Here is a 24,662-nt window from a genome sequence, read left to right as displayed (position 1 = left end):
CTACAGGGTCGCAGGCAAGCTGGAGCCTATCCCAGCTGACTACGGGCGAAAGGCGGGGTACACCCTGGACAAGTCGCCAGGTCATCACAGGGCTGACACATAGACACAGACAACCATTCACACTCACACCTACGGTCAATTTAGAGTCACCAGTTAACCTAACCTGCATGTCTTTGGACTGTGGGGGAAACCGGAGCACCCGGAGGAAACCCACGCGGACACGGGGAGAACATGCAAACTCCACACAGAAAGGCCCTCGCCGGCCCCGGGGCTCGAACCCAGGACCTTCTTGCTGTGAGGCGACAGTGCTAACCACTACACCACCGTGCCGCCGGAAATTTATTGTATTCAAGCCATATATGTAGTTTCAGTAGAGGGGAGGGGGTTAGTTGGCAGGAAGAGGACGACGTCTCAATGTTTTCACTGCAAGGTCCATTTTGACTCTTTGCATAAGGCTATAAAAAATACTTTGCTTTTAAATGGTTATTGGAAAAGTGAACTGTGAAAAATCAAGTACACCGCAATAGGTCTTTACATGAGTACAGGTGCAAATAAAATGGGGAACTGAAACTTCACTTGTTTTGTAACAGCAAGATAAAAATATACAGTTTTTAAACCATTTTGATTTGCTGAGCAAACTGCAAATAACTGCCTACAAAAACAGTCTGCTCATATAGTTACTTTGCATTTTTGTCAGCATAGCTCAATTTATCATTTGGCTCGCTGCATGAACTTTAATCAGCATTTCAAAAAAATTATTTGAATGATAATCATTGAATCTGGTTTTCACAAAATATCGTGACTTAGCGTCCCACAAAAAATTAATGTGGGCAAATAATTGTTTGCTCACCACGAACAAATCATTTTGTTCAACCTCATCCAATAATTGCTTATTATTTGCATAACGAACAAATGCATAGTTAGTACTCCTACCGGACAGCAGAATCATCCTCTGGGACTTCTGAATCTGCCCATGTATCATCAGAGCCCCCTGTGGAGAGAGAAAAGAAAAAAGAAAAAAAACCCGCCGCATGGAACAAACTCAATCTCCTGACTAATTTACGCACAATTTCCAGTTCCCCAACAGAGTGCTGTTCACAGAGCAGGGAATCATGTGACGTCCAAGGAACATGAATATAATGGATATGTGGACAGTTCATACGGTAACTGCAGTTCTGTCAATGACTGTTTCATTTCCATACTGCTTTGAACTGCCACCTACACGTCACACTACCCTGATAAAAGCAGACCACTATGAAAGACTTGGATTAAGACTATCCGTGTAATTTTAAGATAGGGAAAGGAACCATCAGCACAATGGCAGGTTTCTTGTACTAGATCAACTACACAGTAGGCAGCTGGAAGAGCTGAGAAATGAAGATCATACTTCACAAGAAATCATAAGAGACTGGTATAATGATACCGTACCTGAGAAAATGTAGTTGTATCCAGTGCGTCCATACAATTCCCCCCAGCCTGCCAGCGTGGATGACCGGCACACATGCTACAAACAGAGCCCAAATACACATTTCCACTCAACAGCTAAATTAAGTACGAAAGATTACATTTACCTTGTGTGCGCGCCAAGCCAGCACCAATTAAGCATGGTTTATGCTAGGCAGCCGTTTTTCCTTTTAGAAGCAGGTAACTGTACCTTGCCATTGTAGAGGATGACTGGACAAACGAATCTCCCTCTACAACGGGCCATCTTACTGCGGTTCACCAAATCCTGCAACTTGTTGATCTGCACTGTGCTCTCAAAACTAGAGAAGAGAGTGGATAGAGATTTGATTTGTGACTGAATCGTCACATCACAAACATGCATGATAAAGAGAAGGAAACCTGACAAGTACAAACATTGCACTTCGCTTGACCCCAGTGACCATGTGCACAAGCAACACCTGGCCAGCAGCCAAGCCAAACAAAGCAGTCAACCTTTTTAGCATGTCCTTGAATGTTCTTAGAAAGCAAAACAAAGCAACGCCACTACCTTTGGGCCGCAGTTTTTGCATGATGGTTTGCAGGGAAGCATTCATTAACAGTAAACGATTAATCAACTAAGAAATAAAAATATTTCAAGGTCATGCTATTGGTAAAACAATTACTTTCATTTCAACAGTTTTAGATTTAATTTGTACAATACCCCTGAGCAGATTACTTTTCAATAACGACAATCTGAAAGTCTGTGTGATTAGTCAGCAATAATACTGTTATTTTGCTCATCATTTCTTTGGTCCTGGATAACTTGTAAGGACAAAACTTAATCCAAACTTGCACACAAAGCTTAAAAAAAAAAAAAAAAAAAAAAAAGGTACTGACAAATATCCAATGAAAATGTACACAATTATATTAGCTGCATGTTCATTATATTTAACTTACCTAAGCTAAACAGTATTACAAATAAAAAAAAAAAAAGGTGTGGCAAAAGGAGGATACATTAGTTAAGCCTCAGTCACAACCGGCCGTACGTGCTCCTACGGCCGGTCTACGTGCAAAAAACGCAAGAAACGCACGGAGGGCGCGCGTGTGACGTGCTGATTTTCGAGCCGCGGACTGGCCGCAGAGGTTCTTTGTCATGTCAAACAAACTCTACGGGCGCTTACGTTTTTTTCAGGTTGCAAGACAAACTTACGGCCAACGCACGTCTTTCTCCATGAGGAAAAAAAAAAAAAAAAAAAGCAGCGATTTGGGAAATGCCAAAAATCGCACGGCCAAAAAAATCGTACATCCGGTTGTGACCTAGGCTTTATATAACTTTCCCCCCATTCCCTAAAACCTTGCTGATAAGACAGTTGACTGCATCTTTAATTGACGTAACTGAAGAGGTTGACGTTAGTAATACAAAGTGCTCCTGAAGGGAAGTTACTTGAATGACAGAGGTCGTTAAATTTACAAATAAGTGCCGTTTTATAAACGCTCAACTCAAAAAGGCACATCAGTTAACATTTGGGTAAAGTAACAAGTAAAGGGCTCCATTATATCCATCTGATTAGCAATACTGTATACCATTATTGCAAACTTGGAGTCCAATGATCAAGAGTCAAGCCTTAGTGACATCTAAAACCAGATGTTACTGAAGAAAAAAAAAAAAAAAAAATTCAAGGTAAAGCTCCCAGGTAGATTTACAAAAGTGCAATTTGTTCAGAGCCACAAGCCGTAGCAACACGCGTGCGCACACACCTCTAATAGCGATTGTTTTTCCAAGCAGCAGTATCTATTGCTTCGGACATGAAAGTAATATTATGCTGAAACAATACATTAAAGTGCAAAAGCCCTAGTCATTTTAAAGCAATGTTTCCCCCACATAAGGGATACTTTGGCACTGCAGCAAGACACACTGACAAGCACATTTTATTTTTTTAAAGGGATGAAAAAAAGGTTACATGCTGAGAAACCACCATACCAAATAGCAACAAATCCAACACCCCCAACCCCAGAAATCCATTCCCTTATTAACTAGTCCTGCTGTATTAATTGCTCTTTGTATTCTTATTATTGTCTTTATTAGCTTTTGCCATAGAGACACACACACCCCGGCTGGGAAACCACAACAGCCTGCGCCAATTACAGTGGCCCCACTGTACCTAATCATCATCAGTCCTTGGAAGAAGGAGAAAAAAATAAAAATAAAAAATCTCCCAGCCTTACTTGCCCAATGGGCAAGCAGCACCCAAAACATACTTGCCCGAAAAACAATTCCACTTGCCCAGAGTGTGATTTTATTTTGGAGAGGACAGAAGGCTTTTTATTTTTAAATATAGGTGAAGCAGCATAATTCTCATAAATCCACAAAACCAATAGATGCAGACACATTTAGAAAGAAAAGTTCTAGTAGTAGAGGAAATATTAATTTAGGGTATATTAAGCTGTGAGGCGGCACGGTGGTGTAGTGGTTAGCGCTGTTGCCTCACAGCAAGAAGGTCCTGGGTTCGAGCCCCGGGGCCGGCGAGGGCCTTTCTGTGCGGAGTTTGCATGTTCTCCCCGTGTCCGCGTGGGTTTCCTCCGGGTGCTCCGGTTTCCCCCACAGTGCAAAGACATGCAGGTTAGGTTAACTGGTGACTCTAAATTGACCGTAGGTGTGAATGTGGGTGTGAATGGTTGTCTGTGTCTATGTGTCAGCCCTGTGATGACCTGGCGACTTGTCCAGGGTGTACCCCGCCTTTCGCCCGTAGTCAGCTGGGATAGGCTCCAGCTTGCCTGCGACCCTGTAGAACAGGATAAAGCGGCTACAGATAATGAGATGAGATATTAAGCTGTAGAGTTTTGAAAGAGTATAGTAATAATGCTGGAGCTTTGTTTCTGTTATCAAAGGAACACAGTCCTGTGCAAAACGTCACCGTGGAACCAGAGTGTAGAAATGAACCTACAGTTCGAGAGAGTTCTACACAAACGCACTGAACTTTACAACAGCTGCACACGTGAAATGGAAATAAAATCGACTCCTGCAGGAAAAACTATTTTGGATAAAATGGTTATTGTCCGTTACACACTGATCAACCTGTGTGACTCAACTTTGCCTTTGAATCGAGAATTAATGAAAAGGGAACTAAACATTTACCATTTATTGAAATTATTACTACAAGAATGATTAGTGACTACATAAACTACAGCTACAACTGGAATGTGTCAATTCTGTTAGTGTTTGTAATTATTGTACCATACACTATTAGATAAAATTTAAATAAAATCTTACAATATTGTTTGAAAGTCTATAGCAAGATATTTGACAAATAATAACACCTTAGATATTGTTTTCACAATAATATGTATCATTGTATAAATGATAGAGTGCAGATAGCTGTGTAACTACATGTCCTTGGGGTTGCCAAGACATGGATGAGTGGGAATAAGATCTAGCCCACAGTTCAAGTCAAAGCCCTTTGAGAGTAAATGTTTTGGCTTTCACAACATTCTGTTCCCAAAAGCTGATGTCAGGAAAAAGTCTCTACACAAAGAAGGTTTTCTTGCTTCTGTAGTTTTTTTTAAAAAACGTTCTTCTGTGTGGAAACTTTTCAGGAAAAAGAAGGTATATTCCAACATGTAGCTAAGGCTAGACCACAAATCTGCACCGTCACTCCAGTCATTTCAAGGAATTTTGCACGGATCAGAACCGCTAATAAACTCATTTCCATGTATATCTATCCTTCGCTTCTTTCTGACTAAGATTATCCAAGTAATTCGGTAGTAGAACTTTAGCTGTAGTTTTCTTCAGACAACAGCACCAGATGCCAGACATCTCCACTTGGCTTCAGTATGTGAACAGCCAGTCAGCAGGTCCCGTATGTGTTTATGATTTTTAGGTTACGATTTACAACCAATAGGAGACACCCTGTGTCGGCTGTCCACCAATCACATGCTGCCATGCCACAATGGCGATATGTTGACAAATATTTAGAAAATAAATTGTATTACGAAATATATGAAACCATAACCAATTTTTAAAAATCATATATACATACATATATATATTATATATACACACATACACACACACCGTATTTTTCGGACTATAAGTCGCACTTTTTTTCATGGTTCGGCTGGCCATGTGACTTATTCTCCGGTGCGACGTATACATTTTTTTTTTTTCACCGCGGAATAACTGGAGCTGATGCTGAGTCCGACGACAGCCACGCAGAAGAGGAACCGGTGCTTCGTCTGCCGCTGGAGTTGGCAGAGTTGTTCAGAAGTGACACCAAGGATGAGGAATTCAATGGATTTGCTGATTTGGAGTGAAATCGTCAGCTTGATAAACTTGATTGACCTGTGTTTTATTATTAATGATAGGCCTATAGTTATTTAAATAATTTATGTAATGATTTTAGGCAGTGCTTAATTTGTGAAGTGGGAGGTCCCGGAACGCATGAGGTGGGTGGATCCGGCGACTCAAAAAAAAAAAAAAAAAAAAAGCGGGGGTGGTTTACTATAACTTTACGCACACGCGCTTATTGTGTGTGTAAAAAAAAAAAAAAATACATAAATAATAATAATAATAATAATCAGACATTATGATCTTAGAAAACGCTTTAGTGATGAACAGTTACAGACAGTAATATGTCGTGATATGTTATAAAATATTTTTTATTAGGCTATATATTAAATTATATATTAAATTTATCTTCTAAAATAACAGACTGTACTCATATCACAACTGGTTTATTTCACCATTGGAGATCAGATCACACAAGACATGAGTTAAATCACTCGTTTTAAGGATTTAAGTAGGGGATTTAAAAGCAGTGCCAGTGGGACTTCGTGGCTCAGGTGGATAAGGCGCCATACCATAAATCCGGGGACCCGGGTTCGATTCCAACCTGCGGTCGTTTTCTGAGCCCTCCCTGTTTTTCTCCTGCTCATTAAAAGCAGTGCCAGCAAACATAAGTGCAATCAATTCAAGTAATAGTTAAGAAATAAAAGGGTTTACAAAACAAGTTGGAGAATTCATTTTAAAAATTTTAGTAAAGCTTTCTTGTTTTTTTGCCATTTTTTCCACAGCGCAAGCTAACGGCTACAAAAAACCCGGTGTTCTATTGAGCGGAAGTATACACCCCATGTCCCTCCCTCTTCCCCTTTCGTATAGATTTTGTGGATGTCATAGGAGAGAAATCAACAACAGATATCAAAATCAAAACTGAACACTAAACAAATTTTTATTTACTTAAAGGCGTCACGCAGTGGCGATAAAAGTCGCATTATTCTGCACCAGAATGCTTTCGAGATTCGAAATAAATTGACCGTCGATTTTTCAAAAGCTTCCCGCGGTTGTAATCGGTCCTTATTTGATCATGCCCATCACTTGAAATTTCCCGCGTTCGCAGCGCCCCCTCTCGGTCAATGGAACAGCTGCGTGACGTCATACCAGTAACCACTCGGTGCAGTTGCAATGACGGACACACCAGAAAATAGGAGCGATGCTGAGGAAATTAGCTTTGATTTTACCGATACAGAAGAAGAAAATGGCCCACAAGTAGAGATTTTGACAGCTGAATGTCCTGGTGGTATCCAGCCTTACAGATTTGAACCTGAGCGCTCATCTTCAGAAGAAAATGAGGACAGTTCTGACGACGACAGAAACGAAGACGAGAATGAAGACCGGCGACTTGAAGACTTGTTTTGGTTGGTTTCACTGACTAAATCACTACTTGTGTGTATTTTTAAAGACCATTTTCACTTGAATTAGAATGCTGTGTGATTTAATCTATGATTATGTGTAATACTAATAGCTGTAGGGGGTGAAAGTATAGCTAGAAAGATTAAATTCTAGCAACTTGACAGCTTGCGATCTCGCGAAATGCAATGGGCCTTCTGATACAGTAGACCCCTTGATATTCCAGTTTTCATCATTTTCCTTTTATTGCGGTTGATTTTAACTTGATATTCAGTATGTTATAGGCTGGGAGTATTGAGCTTTGTATTGTTTAGTAAACGTACAATCGTCAGTAATAAGTGATAATTATTAGTTAAAGGCAGCTCTGTGGCATAAATCTTTCAATTAATCTTCTGTCATCCATTTGCTAAAATTATGTGCCACATATGTTATCAAGACAACACTTCATGTGACAAAGAAAGATATGACAAATACATAAATGTATGAAAATCATTTTGTACAATTAATGATTGATACATAGAAACACTTAAAACGTGTGTGGCAGAGGGGGCGTGGTCAAGCGCCGGTCTGTGACAGGAGGGCGGAGCCAGGGAAGGTGAGTGGCAGAATCATTACACCTGACGGTAATTAACCTGTGTTTTGTGTGTTTTCCCAGTAACCGTGCCCTATTTAAGGAGGCAGAGGAGAGCTCATGCCGGGACAAGAACGCAGTGTGTGTGTTTCGCTATCAGATTAAAACTGGCAGTTATACTGAAGAGTCTGGCAATAAAAAGCCTATTTGCATCTGAAGCGTTGTCCTGCCGTCCTCTGTGCTCCACCCACACTTCAGAGAGCTCTACAGTGGTGCCAAAACCCGGGACATGGTGGAGCACCAACCTCGCAGCCCCATGGAATCCTCCCCGTTCGCGGACCTGGTCCACGCCCTCGCCACGGCTCAGCAAAGCCAGCACCAGGCGCTCGTCACGCTCCGAAAGGAGCAAGAGCGGCGCTTCAGAGCCCTGGTGCTGGCCCAGCAGGAAGATCGCGAGGCGCTCCGGCATCTCCTCGCGTCGGCGGGGTCCACCAGCGCCCCGGCCATGGGCCCGTCTCCCCTCACCGTGACCAAGATGGGCCCGCAGGACGACCCCGAGGCGTTTCTCACATTGTTCGAGCAGGTCGCCGAAGCCTCGGGGTGGCCGATGGAGCAGCGCGCGGCGCGCCTCCTCCCCCTCCTGACGGGAGAGGCGCAGCTGGCCGCGCTATAACTCCCCGCCGGCTGGCCTACGCGGACCTTCGCCGGGCCGTCCTCCAGCGCGTGGGGCGCACGCCAGAACAACAGCGCCAGCGATTACGCGCGCTGGAGGACAGCCCGGCGAAGGTCCACGTACACAGCAAAATCCCCAGTGTTGAATTAACACCTAGAGCGTTGATTTAACACCCTACTGTGTTTATATAGGTCCAATTGGACACAAATTAACTCTGAAAGTGTTAATTCAACACTGAGGAATTTGCTGTGTAGGCCAGCCGGCGGTCGGCGGGGAGTTATAGCGCAGCCAGCTGCGCCTCTCCCGTCAAGAGGGGGAGGAGGCGCGCCGCGCGCTGCTCCATCGGCCACCCCGAGGCTTCGGCGACCTGCTCGAACAATGTGAGAAACGCCTCGGGGTCGTCCTGCGGGCCCATCTTGGTCACGGTGAGGGGAGACGGGCCCGCGGCCAGGGCGCTGGTGGACCCCGCCGACGCGAGGAGATGCCGGAACGCCTCGCGATCTTCCTGCTGGGCCAGCACCAGGGCTCCGAAGCGCCGCTCTTGCTCCTTTCGGAGCGTGACGAGCGCCTGGTGCTGGCTTTGCTGAGCCGTGGCGAGGGCGTGGACCAGGTCCGCGAACGGGGAGGATTACATGGGGCTGCGAGGTTGGTGCTCCACCTTGTCCCGGGTTTTGGCACCACTGTAGAGCTCTCTGAAGTGTGGGTGAAGCACAGAGGACGGCAGGACAACGCTTCAGATGCAAATAGGCTTTTTATTGCCAGACTTTTCAGTATAACCGCCAGTTTTAATCTGATAGCGAAACACACACACTGTGTTCTTGTCCCGGGATGAGCTCTGCCTCCTTAAATAGGGCGCGGTTACTGGGAAAACACAGTTTAATTACCGTCAGGTGTAGTGATTCTGCTACTCACCTTCCCTGGCTCCGCCCTCCTGTCACAGACCGGCGCTAGACCACGCCCCCGCTGCCACAATGTGTTTTTAAAAAAATATTTTTTTTCTATCAATACCTAGCCATGACCTTGAAATCAGATCCATTGATAACAACAGTCACAAATAGTGTTCAGTGTTCGTTGTTACAGCCAAACACAATACACCGATTAGGCATTTTGTATCACAGAATATTAATACATCATTTCATAGTGTTTTGAGTGTTCAAAACTATCCACAAACTGAATAAATCCACAAAATCCGCAATGTAAACAACTCTGGTAAACGCACGCTATAGAGAAAACATGGCGACAGGCCAGCATCACCCAAGGGAGGTTACTGGTATGACGTCACACATAAGTTGACCTAGTTAACAGCTGGCTGCCTAAATTTGGCTGTGCGCGTCAACTTTAAATGCTTGTAGCGGGCGCATCATGACGCTGAGATCACGGGAAACCGAGGGGCTTGAATAACCCACCAAACCCGGCATTTTGACACATGATATAGCCTGATTGCTGAAATTACCGCACGACGCCTTTAACTTATTGTTTGATTTTTTTTCCCCTTTGTGATGGTCACGGAGGTGATCTGATCCATTTAAATAGCTGCCGGAACACCGAATGAAATGAAAATAGCTGCCGGATCCGACAACGGAGGTTACGGATCTTGTTCCGTCATGTTCCGGCTCAAATTAAGCCCTGATTAGGCCTATAGGCTATTGAATAACTTGATGTTACGGTACATATTCAGACAGTTTTTCTCTGGGCTATTATAAATGATTTAGTTTTGCATTTTTAAAAATAACTCTCCTTCCAAGATGAACTTTATTCTTCGTCTCTGATGTTATGGTGTTAATGGTCTGAATAACGTTTAATGTTTTTATCTGATATGACGTTAACTGGCAGGCGCACTTTCTGCCTGTTTTTTTTCTCTGAGCGGTTGTTTTTTTTTTTTCACTAGACGGTTGTTTTTACTACCGTACCTGTCTTTGGAGATGATATACCTATAGCCTACTTGACCTCTGATTTGATTAAATAAAATTTGACAAAAATGAAGAATGACACTCCTCGATGATGACTACAGCTTTAATAACAAAGATGAAAGAGCCATGGGGCGATAATAAGCCCTACCGGTAAAAATAATCTAAAAGCAAACTGATTAATGCATCAGTAATAGGCTACTAATATTAGTTCTAATAATAATAATATAGGCCATTAGTAATAACGATAGTGACAGTATTAAAGATAGTAGTAGATATTTAAAATAATCAGACTAGGCTACTTACAGGGCAAAGGGCGCGTTATCACTGCTCAGCTGTTCATTTATTAAATAAACAATGCAGTCGCGCAGTAACCGCGCGCCGCTTATCAGATAGAATCATAGATTCTATGGATAGAATAACCCTTCAAAAAAGTGCGACTTGTAGTCCGGTGCGACGTATATGTGTTTTTTTCGTCTTCATAATGCATTTTTTGGCTGATGCGACTTAAACTCCGGAGCGACGTATAGTCCGGAAAATACGGTATATATATATATATATATATATATATATATATATATATATATATATATATATATATATATATATATATATATATATATGCGCGCGCACTGGTTAGAGGTAAGGAACATTATTCAGTGATATCGTTTATTATTAACTCCAATCGTGATATAAAAGTTCCAAGTTTGACACCTGCCTGCTTCAACTGCGCTGCTAACACACAATGTCCTTGACCCTCGTTGCCCTTAGCCAATTTGTATAATTACAACATTACATGGACCCCTTGGAGCAGAGCTTTTCCAGTACACTCAAACACATGCACACTTCGATGAATAAGCAAAAACAAGGAAACTTGAATGATTTCCTCAAAATACTTTTGTACTTGTATATATTGTGTTAATGAATAAAACTTTAAATGCATTTCCCATGAAACGAAACGAGCTACTTTAGACTTGTTCCCTGCTCTCCGAGTGCCTGTGTTGCTTAGGTTTGCCAGCACTTACTTTTGTTGTCCGATCGGACAATTACCATTAAAAGTTTTACTCGTCCTTACACAGACTTTAGCCGTCTGGGATGATCAGACATGAGGTTTTTCGAGCATTGCTAATCTACCTTGCCTGAACTGTGGGGGGAAACCGGAGCACCCGGAGGGAGAACATGCAAACTCCACACAGAAAGGCCCCTGTCAGCCATGAGGTTCAAACCCGGAACCTTCTTGCTGTGAGGCGACCGTGTTAAACCACTTCATACCACCCTGGTTGTCCGTTAGACCGACAGGTATTAGTTTTTACTGCTATTACTTAGTGATCTGTTGCTATTAACATTAGTAAAAGTAATATTTGGTATTTTACTTGCCGTTATTTAAATATATTGCAATATTCTTCATTAATATTTTCTGCTGTCATCATTTATTGTCTTACTGACGCTTTGGCAAGATTATTATACAGTAAATTTCAGGAATTGAAAGCAATTTAACCAATTGAGAGGGCAGCAGCAACATCCTAAGAGAGAATCCAGACAAAGAACATTCTTCTTTCCTATAAAGCTTGGATATTAGCCTAGGAGGAGTTTGGTTGCCAGCTGGTAACATTTAATTTGCAAAGAAGCCAAACTGCAGCCAACAAGTCAGCTCATGCAAGTTTATGGTACAGCTCCCATAAGTCAGATAAGCGCCTGATATTCGCAGTCTATTTTCCACACACACGTCCAAGCATAAAACCATGACCAAAATCAACAGTACTCCTAAATACAGTAGTGGTGCTTAGAAGACCATACGCTGGTTTTGTTAAATGAAGTACTGTGGTTGCTAAACAAAAGACTTCAACATCCATATCCTGCAATCTGCAAAACAAAACTAGGAATAAATAACCATCGTAAAATGATTACACATTAACCAAGAGCCTAAGACTTTGTTACCTCTCTTTATTGGACTCTGTGCATTCATACTCCAAGTAGACAATCTGGCGAGGGTAGTGGCCGCACACCTCACCATTGCTGTTCTGGATCACACAGTATTTGTAGTCACAGCCAAACAGCTCCAGGCATCGCTTCTCTATCCTCTCCACCTGTCAACAGCACTAGAATTAAACACAGTACGCACTCCGGGCATCAAGTCCCCTTTCTCTTTCAGTTTTGAGCTTTTACACACAGTGCACTCACCACCACTTACAGCAACGAAATTCAGTTTAGGAAGAACTCTGATGCAGAACTTTATGAAGCGTTGTACATTTATTGTACAGCATTTACAATACAACTTCCACTTGAAAGGGAAACACCTGGGGTTTTTTTGTGTGTTTTTAAACCTGGGCCCCATTCCCCCATCGTTTTGGTTCTAAATATTTACTCAGGACAAAAGTCAAAAAGTCTATCCAGTATGCATTTAGAATGCTATAACCAGCAACCACAAAACTAATATATAACAATCCTGTGGGGCAAACATCTGCATCAAAGTAAACTACTTTTCACCACTGACAGGTTCTTATCGTTATTATGAACGTTGGACAACATAGAAAGGATTCCAACATAGATACACCTGCGTCTGTGTACCTCAATAACTAAAAATGTCTTTCTAGAGCCATCATTTTACCTTTCTGTTCTTCCAAGCTGTGACACAGAATCTCAGGGTCTATTTGATCATTTGTCCCCAGTAAAACTTTTGACACAAAATGGGAAAAACAGAGCACAGATTAAAAGATACCAGAGTTTCCCTATTGAAATAGTGGTCAGACTAAAAAGGTTTATCGGAAGTCATATTTTGCCAAATAATGACAGACGTGACAATTACTGAGAGTTTCAGATGGTGGCATTTAATTCACAACAACAGTTACCTGGGGTCATGAAACAGTACCATCAAGTTAAAGAAAATTTATTTTTCTGGTTAGGAGCTCCATATACAAAAGCAACAGTGTGTATCCAATTCACCTACCCAAACACACTAGGGTCATTCCATGCCAAATCAACAAATATCTGACAAATTTATGCTCGACCATCTCAGATTTCAATTAAATTTGGAGGGCTCAGAGACACTATTAAAAGAAGTTAATCCCCAAAATTTGAGCTTCCTATCTCCAACGGTTTCAGAGATACAGGCATTTGAATTTTTCGATTTTTTTGCATTTTGCTCAAAACATACATATTTTAAAGTGTAATATAATCTTTATTATGCAAGATAGAAACCTAAAATTTTGCACAGAGAGACTCAATGTCTTGTACTACAAGCTTCAACTTAGAATTTCAATGGTCATTGTATATTAGATGGTGATTTTAACAAGGAAAAAGACAAATTTGCATTTTTTGCATTTTTAATTCATTCTGGAAGCTTGCCTGTGGCAGTAATGCTTAAACTAAGAATGTTATTCAAATCTACACAGAAATATCTACCAATTTCAGTTTTACCAAGTCTCCACTATTCCTAGTTTGTCTGTAATAGGGTTTTGAAATTCGCCGATTTCTAAAACATGCCATATTCAGTAGCAAGAAATCCAATGTGGGATAGCAGTTAGGAACTTGTAAATTTTTTTTCAGTAATCCCAAAGACCCATATTTTATATTTCCAAGTTTTTGTTCTGTGTCTCTCAAGTATTTCTGAGCTACAGGTGTTTAAAAAATCCATTTTTTCCAAATTTGAATTTTTGATATTTCCATTTTACTGATGATTAAGGACTGATAAATACAACTAAATGATTTGTATAGATAAGGAAACATTTTACTTGTGTCATGTCACTGAAATATGGTTTTAAAAATATCATTTTGAAATAAGCTAAATAATATATGAACATTTCACATTTTTCAGTATATATATATATATATATATATATATATATATATATATATATATATATATATACACACACATGTACACATATACACACACACACACTAAAGAAGTCAGTCATTTTTCATATAAATCACTTAGCTTACAATTTCTGTTGTATGTTAGTTTATGGCAGTCAGAATCTTTCTTTAGTCCAATTCCTATAGAACAGGGAGGAAGTTCAGCCATTTCTAGATGTCTAACAACAAACTCATTTATACTGATCTCAAATTGAAAGCAACTACAATTAAATTCCCTAGTCAACTCTTCAAAATATCCAATCCTTGCAAAGAAACACATTCAGTTAATAACATTAGTAAATTTTCTCAGTGCTCTGTATTGATGAGTAGCATGCTATATATTTTAACCTTGAAATCAGCATTTTAATGATTACCCATAATGCATTGTTTATCGCGCTAAAACAAGCAAAAATATCATAAGACAGTGGAAATACTACCTTTACTACCTTCACGTGGCGTCTTTCTCGATCGCATGTGCCTAGAAGCGTACCTTCTAGAACATTCCTGGGTGGTCACGGACTGTCACGTAGCCTAGTTCGGTTGTGAAACTCGCTAGGATGGAGTATTTTCGCGAGTTTAGCGGTAAACTTTTGCGCCGCAATTTCTCTATTCTCGAAATGTGTAACCTGAAACCCTACAAGAAATGTTTCATAATGTTTGGGATTTAGAAAAATGCTTCTAGCAAGTTTATTTCGCTGTATTTTTCCGTGAAACTTGGCATAAATCATCCTTAAGTGATGAGCATGACATTGTTATTTTGGTATGGGACACGGAGTTAGTTGGAAGCGGGAGGAATGAGAGTTTCTCAACTACAGCAGCACTTCTCACCATAGATGGCTGGCGTGTTTCACAGCGTTTGGGATTTACTAAATCGACTAAATCTCTAGATCTACTGAAGCTACGAGGATATAAATCACCAGGATTCTAATTTACTGGGTGAGAAGTATTATATATTTTTTTGAAAGGTTTATTTGCGCTACAAGTCCATGAAAGTTGGAATAGTTCGTGAAGGGGTTAGTTAGATTTTGGTAGCGTGACACGCACAACAAGCAAACGAAAAAACAAATTTTCTTCCAAATTTCCTTGCTTTATCAAAATTATTTTTTGATACATTAAAAGACTGTTTATATAATATTTAAGCAATTTTTTTATTACAGAGAATATTTGATCAAAACTTTCAAAACAGCATTCAAAGTGATTTTTCACGGGTGTAAATGTTACGCGTGACGTGCATAATTACGTTAAATTTTAAGAACTAAAATTCTGTTAAAAATTCTAGATTTGTGCTATCATTCTGGGGGTTTGCTGAATAACACTTTAGGGAGTCCTCTTACAATGCTGAAAATTCAATGAGTTTTGGTGAAATTCTAGAAAAGTTATTTACATTTTAAACGCACCTGATAGCGATTGTGCTCTCACAGCGTGCTACTCATAATTACAATGTATTTAATATACTCCAAGCAATATAATGTTATCTGAACAAGTATGCAGTTTACAGACTCTAAAACTATAAGATATGAGCCACCTGTTCTGGTGTCAAAGGTCACCTATTGTGCTGTGTTGATATTGATAAGGCTGGCTGTTGACTGATACACAATAGCTGGTCATTGATTGCTAATGTTACACAGTCTTAGATTAAAATCAATTTACAAATAATACTGAGCATTAATTGAAATTTTATTTAAAATTGAGGAAGAAACGTCTCCTAACCTACTTGAGCCTTATTGAAGCATTTATTAACCCTCAAATATCAGTTATATGAAAATATATAAAAAATTCGAATTTGGTGAAAATGGATTTTTTAAACCCCTGTAGTTTAAAAATACTTGAGAGACACATAATTTGGAAATATAAAATATGGGTCTTGGGGATTACTGAAAAAATTCACAAGTTCCTAACTGCTATCCCACATTGGATTTCTTGCTACTGAAAATGGCATGTTTTAGAAATCGGCGAATTTCAAAACCCTATCACAGACAAACTAGGAATAGTGGAGACTTGGTAAAACTGAAATTGGTAGATATTTCTGTGTAGATTTGAATAACATTCTTAGTTTAAGCATTACTGCCACAGGCAAGCTTCCAGAATGAATTAAAAATGCAAAAAATGCAAATTTGTCTTTTTAATTTCCTTGTTAAAATCACCATCTAATATATAATGACCATTGAAATTCTAAGTTGAAGCTTGTAGTACAAGACATTGAGTCTCTGTGCAAAATTTTAGGTTTCTATCTTGCATAATAAAGATTATATTACACTTTGAAATATGTATGTTTTGAGTAAAAAACAAACAAAAAAAAAAATCGAAAAATTCAAATGCCTGTATCTCTGAAACTATTGGTGATAGGAAGCTCAAGTTAACTTCTTTTAATAGTATCTCTGAGCCCTCCAAATTTCATTGAAATCTGAGATGGTCGCGCATAACCTCTTGTTGATTTGGCATGGAATGACCCACTATTTAGTGAAGGCATGATTTTGTAGTCGACAAAAGACAACCTATTCAGATTGCATATTATGGTCTATTATTTTTTTTGTTCAGTAACCCACTTGTGCATTTTAGCATTAGGTTTTGTATTCGTTGTTGGATCTGCTTTTTTTTTTTTAATTAAGACACGACAGTTCTGCTTATATTAATGGTGAACAAAGTCAACAGAAAAGACATTAATCCTAATGAAGTGCTAGCAATTGCTGGCTGAGTTACATAATCATGAGGGTTAATGCCTTACTAAAGCTTCAATTTTCAGTGAAATGTCTGTATGATGTCAGTAAAAGCCAGATGTCCCTGCCAATGATAGAAAGTGGCCACATGATTACCATCTTTCTTCACTAAGAAAATGTTTACTTGTTATTAAACATGTCATGTGATTAAGAACACTCGTGGGAAACCCCTTGTGACTATCAAATGTAAGACAGCATGTATAATATATAAAAGCACAACTTTTTTCATCACACACTTGTGAAAGTCCTCTGCATTTGAAGCAGTGAACACACATACCCAGAGCAGCAGGCAGCCATGCTAACAGCGCCCGGGGACCAAGCTCCAGTTAGTTCAAAATGCAGCAGCAAGAGTCCTTACTAGTACTAGAAGATATGACCACATCACCCTTGTCTTATCCACACTGCATTGGCTCCCAATCAAATTTCATATTGATTATAAAATATTACTATTGACCTTTAAAGCACTGAATGGTCTCGCACCACAGTACCTGAGTGAATTTCTGCTCCTCTATGACCCGCCACGCCTACTTAGATCAAAAGGTGCAGGCTATCTGCTGGTTCCTCGTATAGTGAAGGCTACATCAGGGGGCAGAGCCTTTTCTTACAAAGCCCCACAGTTATGGAACAGCCTTCCAAGTAACGTTTGGGAATCAGACACAGTCTCAGCATTTAAGTCTAGGCTGGAAACATTTGTTTAGTCAAGCCTTTTGTTAATGGTGTTTATGAGATAAAGGTGTAGATCTGGAGGGTTGTCAGACAGTGTTTTGGTAAACTGGGATGTATGGATGCTGTCAGTCCCCACTCGCTTGCTCACTCAAGTTTGTTGATAGTGTAGTGGCTGGCTGCGTTATGTCTCGGGGCTCCCTCATGCCTGTGTTACCTTCTGGCTCTCCCCTTTTAGTTATGCTGTCATAGTTAGTTGCCAGAGTCCCTGCTTGTACTCAGTGCAATATGTATACTGCTCCTACTTATTCAGGTGACACTGGGCATACCTAACAACCTGTGTTTTCTTCCCCCCCCCCAAATCTGTCCCTCTGAGTTACATGTCAGTCCTGGGATCGAGATGCTGACGACTTCTGCTCCTCGGACCTGCCTGATCCATCCTGGTGCCCTGTGTCTGGTTGGAGTCTCACCGCATCGTTCCTGTGGAGGACGGCCCCATGTGGACAGTTGAAAGTCACACCTGGAGGACGCTCTGGACACTTACAGTAATGCTTTTATGGCTGAGGACTACAGTTGACTTGCTAACTTTAGGACTGCAGTTGTCATTAACAGTTTTGCACTCAAGTTTCCATTAATGAAAAGTTTATAACATCAACGAAACCGACTTCATGTTAAAACTGTTAATGTTATAGTCATGCTGTCTGTTGTTGCCCAAATGAGGATGGGTTCCCTTTTGAGTCTGGTTCCTCTCGAGGTTTCTTCCTCATGTCATCTGAGGGAGTTTTTCCTTGCCACCGTCACCACAGGCTTGCTCATTGGGGATAGATTAGGGGTAAAATTAGCTCATGTTTTAAGTCATTCAAATTCTGTAAAGCTGCTTTGCGACATTGTTAAACGCGCTATACAAATAAACTTGACTTGGCCCGGGGAGCAGTCAGGAGTTAGGTGCCTCGCTCAAGGGCACCTCAGCCCAAGGCCATCCCATATTAACCTAACTGCATGTCTTTGGACTGTAGGGGAAATCGGAGCACCCGGAGGAAACCCACGCAGACAACATGCAAACTCCGCACAGAAAGGCCCTCGTCGGCCACTAGGACCGAACCCAGAACTTTCTTGTTGTGAGGTGACCGTGCTAACCACTTCCACCTTGGTTAGGTTAACATGGGGCAGCCTTGGGCTGAAGTGCCCTTGAGCAAGGTATCGTACTTAACCCCTGACAGCTCCCCGGGTGCTGTAGTATGGCTGCCCACTGCTCTGGGTGTGTGTGTGTGTGTTCACTGCTTCAGACGGGTTAAATGCAGAGGATGAATCTCACTGTGCTTGAAGTGTGCATGTGACAAATAAAGGTTTCTTCTTCTAATAGACAGACAGAGCACAGGTCTGTAGATGGTACGATATCCAGTGTGTAAATGACAGATCGTGTACAGAGTGTAGAGATCCTTGTGCACGGTCTGTGGTGTTTCTTTGCTTACTCGTGGAGTCACCTCCTTCGCTCTGTACTGAGTCTTGGAAAACAGGTCGATCAGATCCGTTATATCCTCACTCCTCCGTGCCGTTGTCCCAGAAGCACCCAAGCCTCCGGCGGCCATCATCGCGCCGCTGTCCGCCGCTTCGTGCTCGATGCGAACCCGACCTCCTTCAAACAGCGCCGCTCCGTGAGGCCGGGAGCCGCTTCCAGGCCATCCCTTCCCGGCCAGTTTCTTCCTCACCGCCCGCTTCAGGGGGCCGGAGCCGGGGAGACGTCGAGAGTTCAGGGTACCGGCGAGCTGAACTCTCCTCTACACTCCTGGTCCGTTAATCACCCGAACGAGCGAGTTCGCGTCTCTTTCAGTGACCAACAGCAAAAAACACCAAGTTTCACACAACCTAGCTACTGAACTAAAGCTTTCACAGGCTCGCTTTACACACACAAAAAAAAACCCTTAACAGCAAAGTTAGCAAACTGTCAGATTTGCCCCTTCACACAGTAAACAGCAGCTTTGCTTGAGCACGACGTTTCATCCTCAACCCGCCTCGATACCGGACACTTCACTTAGGAAAGCCGCAGGACTCCCGGCCTAGTCACGGTCTTCTACGTCACGTTTTCATTTTTCAGCTAGAAACTAAATGTTGCGAGGCTCTTCAAGTTAGTTTACCATAGCAGAATAATCCGTGGTGCAAAAACACACAACAGCGAAGTAGTTTTAAGCTCCTGCAGTAAAATCCAGCCGTTCAGAGCGTCACAATCCGACTAACAGACACGGAACACCAGCGAGCTGGATGTAAACAGGAAACTGATGCGTTCACGTGAGCGGCACTTCCGCTTCTTGACGTCACGCGTTGTTCAAATATGGCCCAACACAGACAGTAGTACAGGTGATTCTCATTTAACACTATGGGTGCTGTGGAGATGACAGCTAAATGCTTATTCGGAATTAGCAGGACTCAAGCAGAACCAGCCGGAATGAAAAAGTTTTCAAAATTCGTGCGGGAATTTCAAACTGACCAACATTCTATTAAACAGCTTTGTAAGAATGCCGTTCGAATACGTTTCGAACCCGCCTCGAATGCGCATTCCGGGTGTATGAATGCAGTTCAAGTGTAGTTGGAGCACAGTAGGAATACCTAGAACGCTGTTAGAATGCAGTAAGAATATTAAGAATGCACTTCGAATGCCGTTCGATTGCTGCCCGAATACCACCCGAAGGATGCTGCCTCGAATGCAGTCAGAACGCTCCCGGAATAGCCGCCGAATATGTTTCGAACATCTAATGGCCCTGTCACACTATAGCGTTTTGTTCGACGTTTGGTTGCGTTTTTAAAAATTTGAGAAACGCCGGGGAACGTCGACGTTCTTCAAATTAAGTTTCTAGGTCAACGATGTCTTGTAACGCTTGGGTAACGCTCAGCCAACGTTCCCTCAGTGTCAGGCGACGTTTGTGGTCCAAAATAGCAGCAAAACCTAGCGTTCTCATAGCGTCCACAGCGCTTTGATAGCGTTATCATAGCGTTTGGGTAGCGTCTGCCTTGCGTCCAGGTAATGTTCTGGACGTTACACAGACGCTGGAAAAATTCAGAACGCTGACAGACGTTAGAAAGATGTTGAAAGAGCGTTACATGAGCGTTAAGAACGCTCGGCGAACGCTGAAAAACGTTGGCGACATGCTGGACAGACGTTCGATGGACGTTACACAGGCGTTAGGCAAGCGTTACCCAAGCGCTAGGCACGCGCTGGACACTCGACCCTGATGGGCCGGCGTCCGCCTAGCGTCCAGGGAACGTCCTGACTTTCGAGTAACGTTCGAGTAACGCCCGCAAACTTTCGTGTAACGTTCCTCTAACGTGTAAGTAGCGTTTTGATAGAACATCCTGAATTTTTGTGCACACCCAAAACTATTTTTCACCCTCAGTGTTCGCCGACGTCCCTCGACGTTCCCCAACGTTTGCCGACGCTCGTCTAACTTTCTTGTAACTTTTTTCTAACGTTCTCGACGTTCCTCTGCGTTTCGCAACACGTTACTCGAACGCTGGTGAGAACATCGTAGTGTGACAGGGCACTAAGAATTCAAAGAGAATGCAGCTCGAATACTTAGAATCAGTGGTGTAGTGGAGATTTTTAAAGTGGGGGTACGCGATTCGTGACGTCATCGATTTGATATCATGTCAGAAGCGGTAGCCTTTGTTTGGTCGCCTATGTTTGGTATGAATGATTTGTGTAAATGTTACGTTCTTTTAACAACACGAGGGAACAAGAAGACACTTTTTTTCACATTTTTATGTGTGCAATTTTCATTCGTGTTTGTCAGTACAGCCCAACTGTTATGGCGAAAAGCCGCGGTTTATTTTGTCTCCAATAAATATGCCGAAATGGCTAAAGAGGAACAAATTCGCTTTCTCCTTCCGAATGCATCGTCGTAGACAGCACCGCTCTGCTGCTGGAACTCAACATAAACCTTGCATAGGTTTAACATGGACTATCAGGCGTGAAGCCAAAATATTGGAAATTATGATACACAAACACCTTTGTTCATGTTCGATTCATGTTCATTTGAGCCGAGCTGCATTCGGAATTCGATATTTTTACTAGCCTACTTACTGCCGTGGCAACAGCTACAGCATGTGTCCAGAAGTTCAAAAAAAGTCACGTCACTCACTCACATCGCATACAAACCAGCAATGGGCTGAAATTTATTATAAAAGGCACCAATCGAATAAATCAAGCATTTAGTCTGGCGCGATTGAGGCACCTGCGTATACAAAATACATGACATGCAGCCATTAAAATGGCGGAGTCAACCGTTTACATAATTCTAATATCTCGGCTGCGTTTAGAATGCATTCTACTTTGCGTCGCTACGTATTACGTAACGTTCGATTGGGGGGGGGGGAGCATTGATGATGAGCACAAAGGCACGTGTCACGTAGAGCGTATAGACTCAGGCCATTGAATGACAGTTGTTTTTTTTTTTTTTTTTGAATCTCACCTCGGGAGAAGTGGGTGGACGGCGTACCCCCACGTACCACGCCCACTACACCCCTGCTTAGAATGTAACACGAATGTCCCGAGTGTACCAAGAATGCCACCGGAATGTCAAGTCAAGTTTATTTGTATAGCGCTTTTAACAATAAACATTGTCGCAAAGCAGCTTTACAGAATTTGAACGACTTAAAACATGAGCTAATTTTATCCCTAATCTATCCCCAATGAGCAGCCTGTGGCGACGGTGGCAAGGAAAAACTCCCTCAGACGACATGAGGAAGAAACCTCGAGAGGAACCAGACTCAAAAGGGAACCCATCCTCATTTGGGCAACAACAGACAGCCTGACTATAATATTAACAGTTTTAACATGAGGACAGTTTCGTTGATGTTATAACTTCATTGATGGAAACTTGAGTGCAAAACTGTTCATGATAACTGCAGTCCTAAAGTTAGCAAGACAACTGTAGTCCTCAGCCATAAAAGCATTACTGTAAGAGTCCAGAGCATCCTCCAGGTATAATCCTCAACTGTCCTCATGGGGCCGTCCTTCACAGGACCGGTGCGATAAAAGTCCGACCAGACACAGGGCACCAGGATGGACCAAGCAGGTCCGAGGGGCAGAAGAGGCCAGCATCTCAATCCCAGGACCAACATGTAACTCAGAGGGACAGATTGGGGGGGAGAGAGAGAAAGAATGGTCCCCGATAGGGTATAAAACGCTGCCGCCTTTTCATCAGTCTCAGCCCAGACACCATAGAGTATGGACCCCCTGGACCCAGGGGTGCCGCCAGAAATTTTGGGCCCCATGAAAGATTAGAATTTTGGGTCCCCCAACTTTGCCCACCCTCGTCACAATTGTACTATTGTCATTATTTGACTTTTGATAGCCCATGGACCTTGAGTTTGTGACTTTGTTATTACATTTTATGTATTAACCTACCAGGGACTAGATGAAAACTGGTCAGTGACTAATTCTGGTGCATTTACAATCACAAATGAAAATTCAAGATTTTGCCACATGCCTTCTTGTGCTAGGACACTTGGTAGTGAAATGTGTGATGTGACTGCTCTATCCCTCTTTTATGTGTGCTGTGCTTTCTCCAGCTCCTCAATTTGAAACCAATGGTTTAGAACGTGTGAACATTCCACACACGTAACCATGTCAAACACTTGACTGGTGTCCGTTATTAGCAACACTTTAATCTAGCAAACTGTATATGGCGCGCGCTCATTAAAAACTTCAATCCTAAAGCATTTATGGGTTGTATTGCTGCTTACCTCCTTCTCCAAAGGGGGGTTCAGTGGTTTGGTAGGGCGGAGGTCCCCCTGAGGCTGAATCTGTGCATATTTAGGGCACCCCATTAGTTATGAAACTGGTTATTAGCACCAGCATAACGTAATATTTCATCTTGTTTATCACACAAGTCAGTTCAGTTATTAAAATGGAAAAATGTCACTGTACAAACTGTAAAAGTGTTCTCTTGATAGGCTAATCCAGCCACGTTCATACTGTTCATTTACCATTCGCTAATATTTTGAACACACATGTGAGCGATAGCTACCTTTCTTTGGGAAAAACTGAGTGACCAGTTGCCTGCCTCTCCGGTCCCTCTCAGCTTTCAGCTGCCTTTCTTTACAGCCACTCTTCATATTTAGCGATCATAGGCTGTACGCACTCCACTGCTGGCTGGCTGGCTGCTGCACCGCGACACAGCAGCAAGTAGCGTTGCACTGATCAGCACACAGATTTAACGCATCGCGCTTCTACCAGAACTGGACCGTACCATTTCGCAAAAGGGGGAGGGTTAAATGACAATATGTTGAAGAACTCAAGAAATAGACAACCTTGTTCAATTAGCTCATTTTACCAGATGGAATATTGCATTGTTGTTATTTCAAAAGTCTTATTAAAATCATTAAAAGCATATTATCAGCCCCTTAAAGGGCCCCATGGCAGTGCTGGGCCCCTAGAATTGTTCTAAACTTTCCCCCCCTGGCGGCGCCCATGCCTGGACCATGTTGCTTTGTTCCAGATTGCTGTCCTCCAGCAAGACCTGCTTGAAAGAGATGAATGAATGAATGAATGAATGAATCCTTTATTCTCACTGTTACCAGTGAAATTGACCATCAACCTGTCCTTACAGAGGGGGAACAGGACAGGAAGACAGGGATAAAAGAAAAAGAAACACAGTAGTAACATGAGGAAAAAAGAACCCCCCCCCCCCCCCCCCCCCCCCCCCCCCCCCCCAATGCTCCTATCAGGAGTACAGTGTGGGAGCATTTAAAAACCTCCGCACAACATACATGTCAACCTATACGGAATGTCCGTATTTTATACGGATTTGAGTCAATAGACGTAGTATACGGGCGTATAAATAAAGTTATACGGATTCTTTAAAAAAACTTCAATATTTATTTAGAGCTATAATCAATTCCCACGATGATAAAAGAGCGCATAACATTTACAAACGTACTGTACACCACAGACAGCCAGTAAAGAGTCTTATGAAATTGCGCGTTATCTTGTGGTAGCGAGACTTCGTTCCACTTTTGATCATGCGCACACCGCATTGCGAGAATCCCGCCAACCGTGAAGTCATAGACATATAAACATAGACGCCGCCTTCTGCGTAGAATCAAACGTCATCCTCGCTGCCATATTGGATGTGGCAAAGTGGAGATTCTTCAACCGTCTCTGGTATAGCGTTTA

General features: G+C 42.0%; 1 protein-coding gene across 2 annotated transcripts in view; it reads right to left on the bottom strand.

The window, feature by feature from the left end:
• The window catches only part of mtmr14 (myotubularin related protein 14), a 42,811-nt gene extending 23,046 nt beyond the window's left edge, over positions 1-19,765 (bottom strand). For both annotated transcript variants that reach the window (XM_060919482.1, XM_060919483.1), the window contains exons 1-5: positions 18,964-19,765; positions 12,195-12,343; positions 1,655-1,763; positions 1,429-1,504; positions 934-991 (exon numbers count right to left, since the gene is read on the bottom strand). In XM_060919482.1, the coding sequence (XP_060775465.1) occupies positions 934-991; positions 1,429-1,504; positions 1,655-1,763; positions 12,195-12,343; positions 18,964-19,083 (512 nt within the window). In that variant the 5' untranslated portion in view covers positions 19,084-19,765. The remainder of the gene's footprint in view (positions 1-933; positions 992-1,428; positions 1,505-1,654; positions 1,764-12,194; positions 12,344-18,963) is intronic.
• Between the last annotated feature and the right edge of the window lie 4,897 nt (positions 19,766-24,662).

The sequence above is a fragment of the Neoarius graeffei genome, chromosome 4 (genome assembly GCF_027579695.1).
Source record: "Neoarius graeffei isolate fNeoGra1 chromosome 4, fNeoGra1.pri, whole genome shotgun sequence".
NCBI classification, from domain to species: Eukaryota; Metazoa; Chordata; class Actinopteri; order Siluriformes; family Ariidae; genus Neoarius; species Neoarius graeffei.
This window is presented reverse-complemented; position numbering and strand designations above follow the sequence as displayed.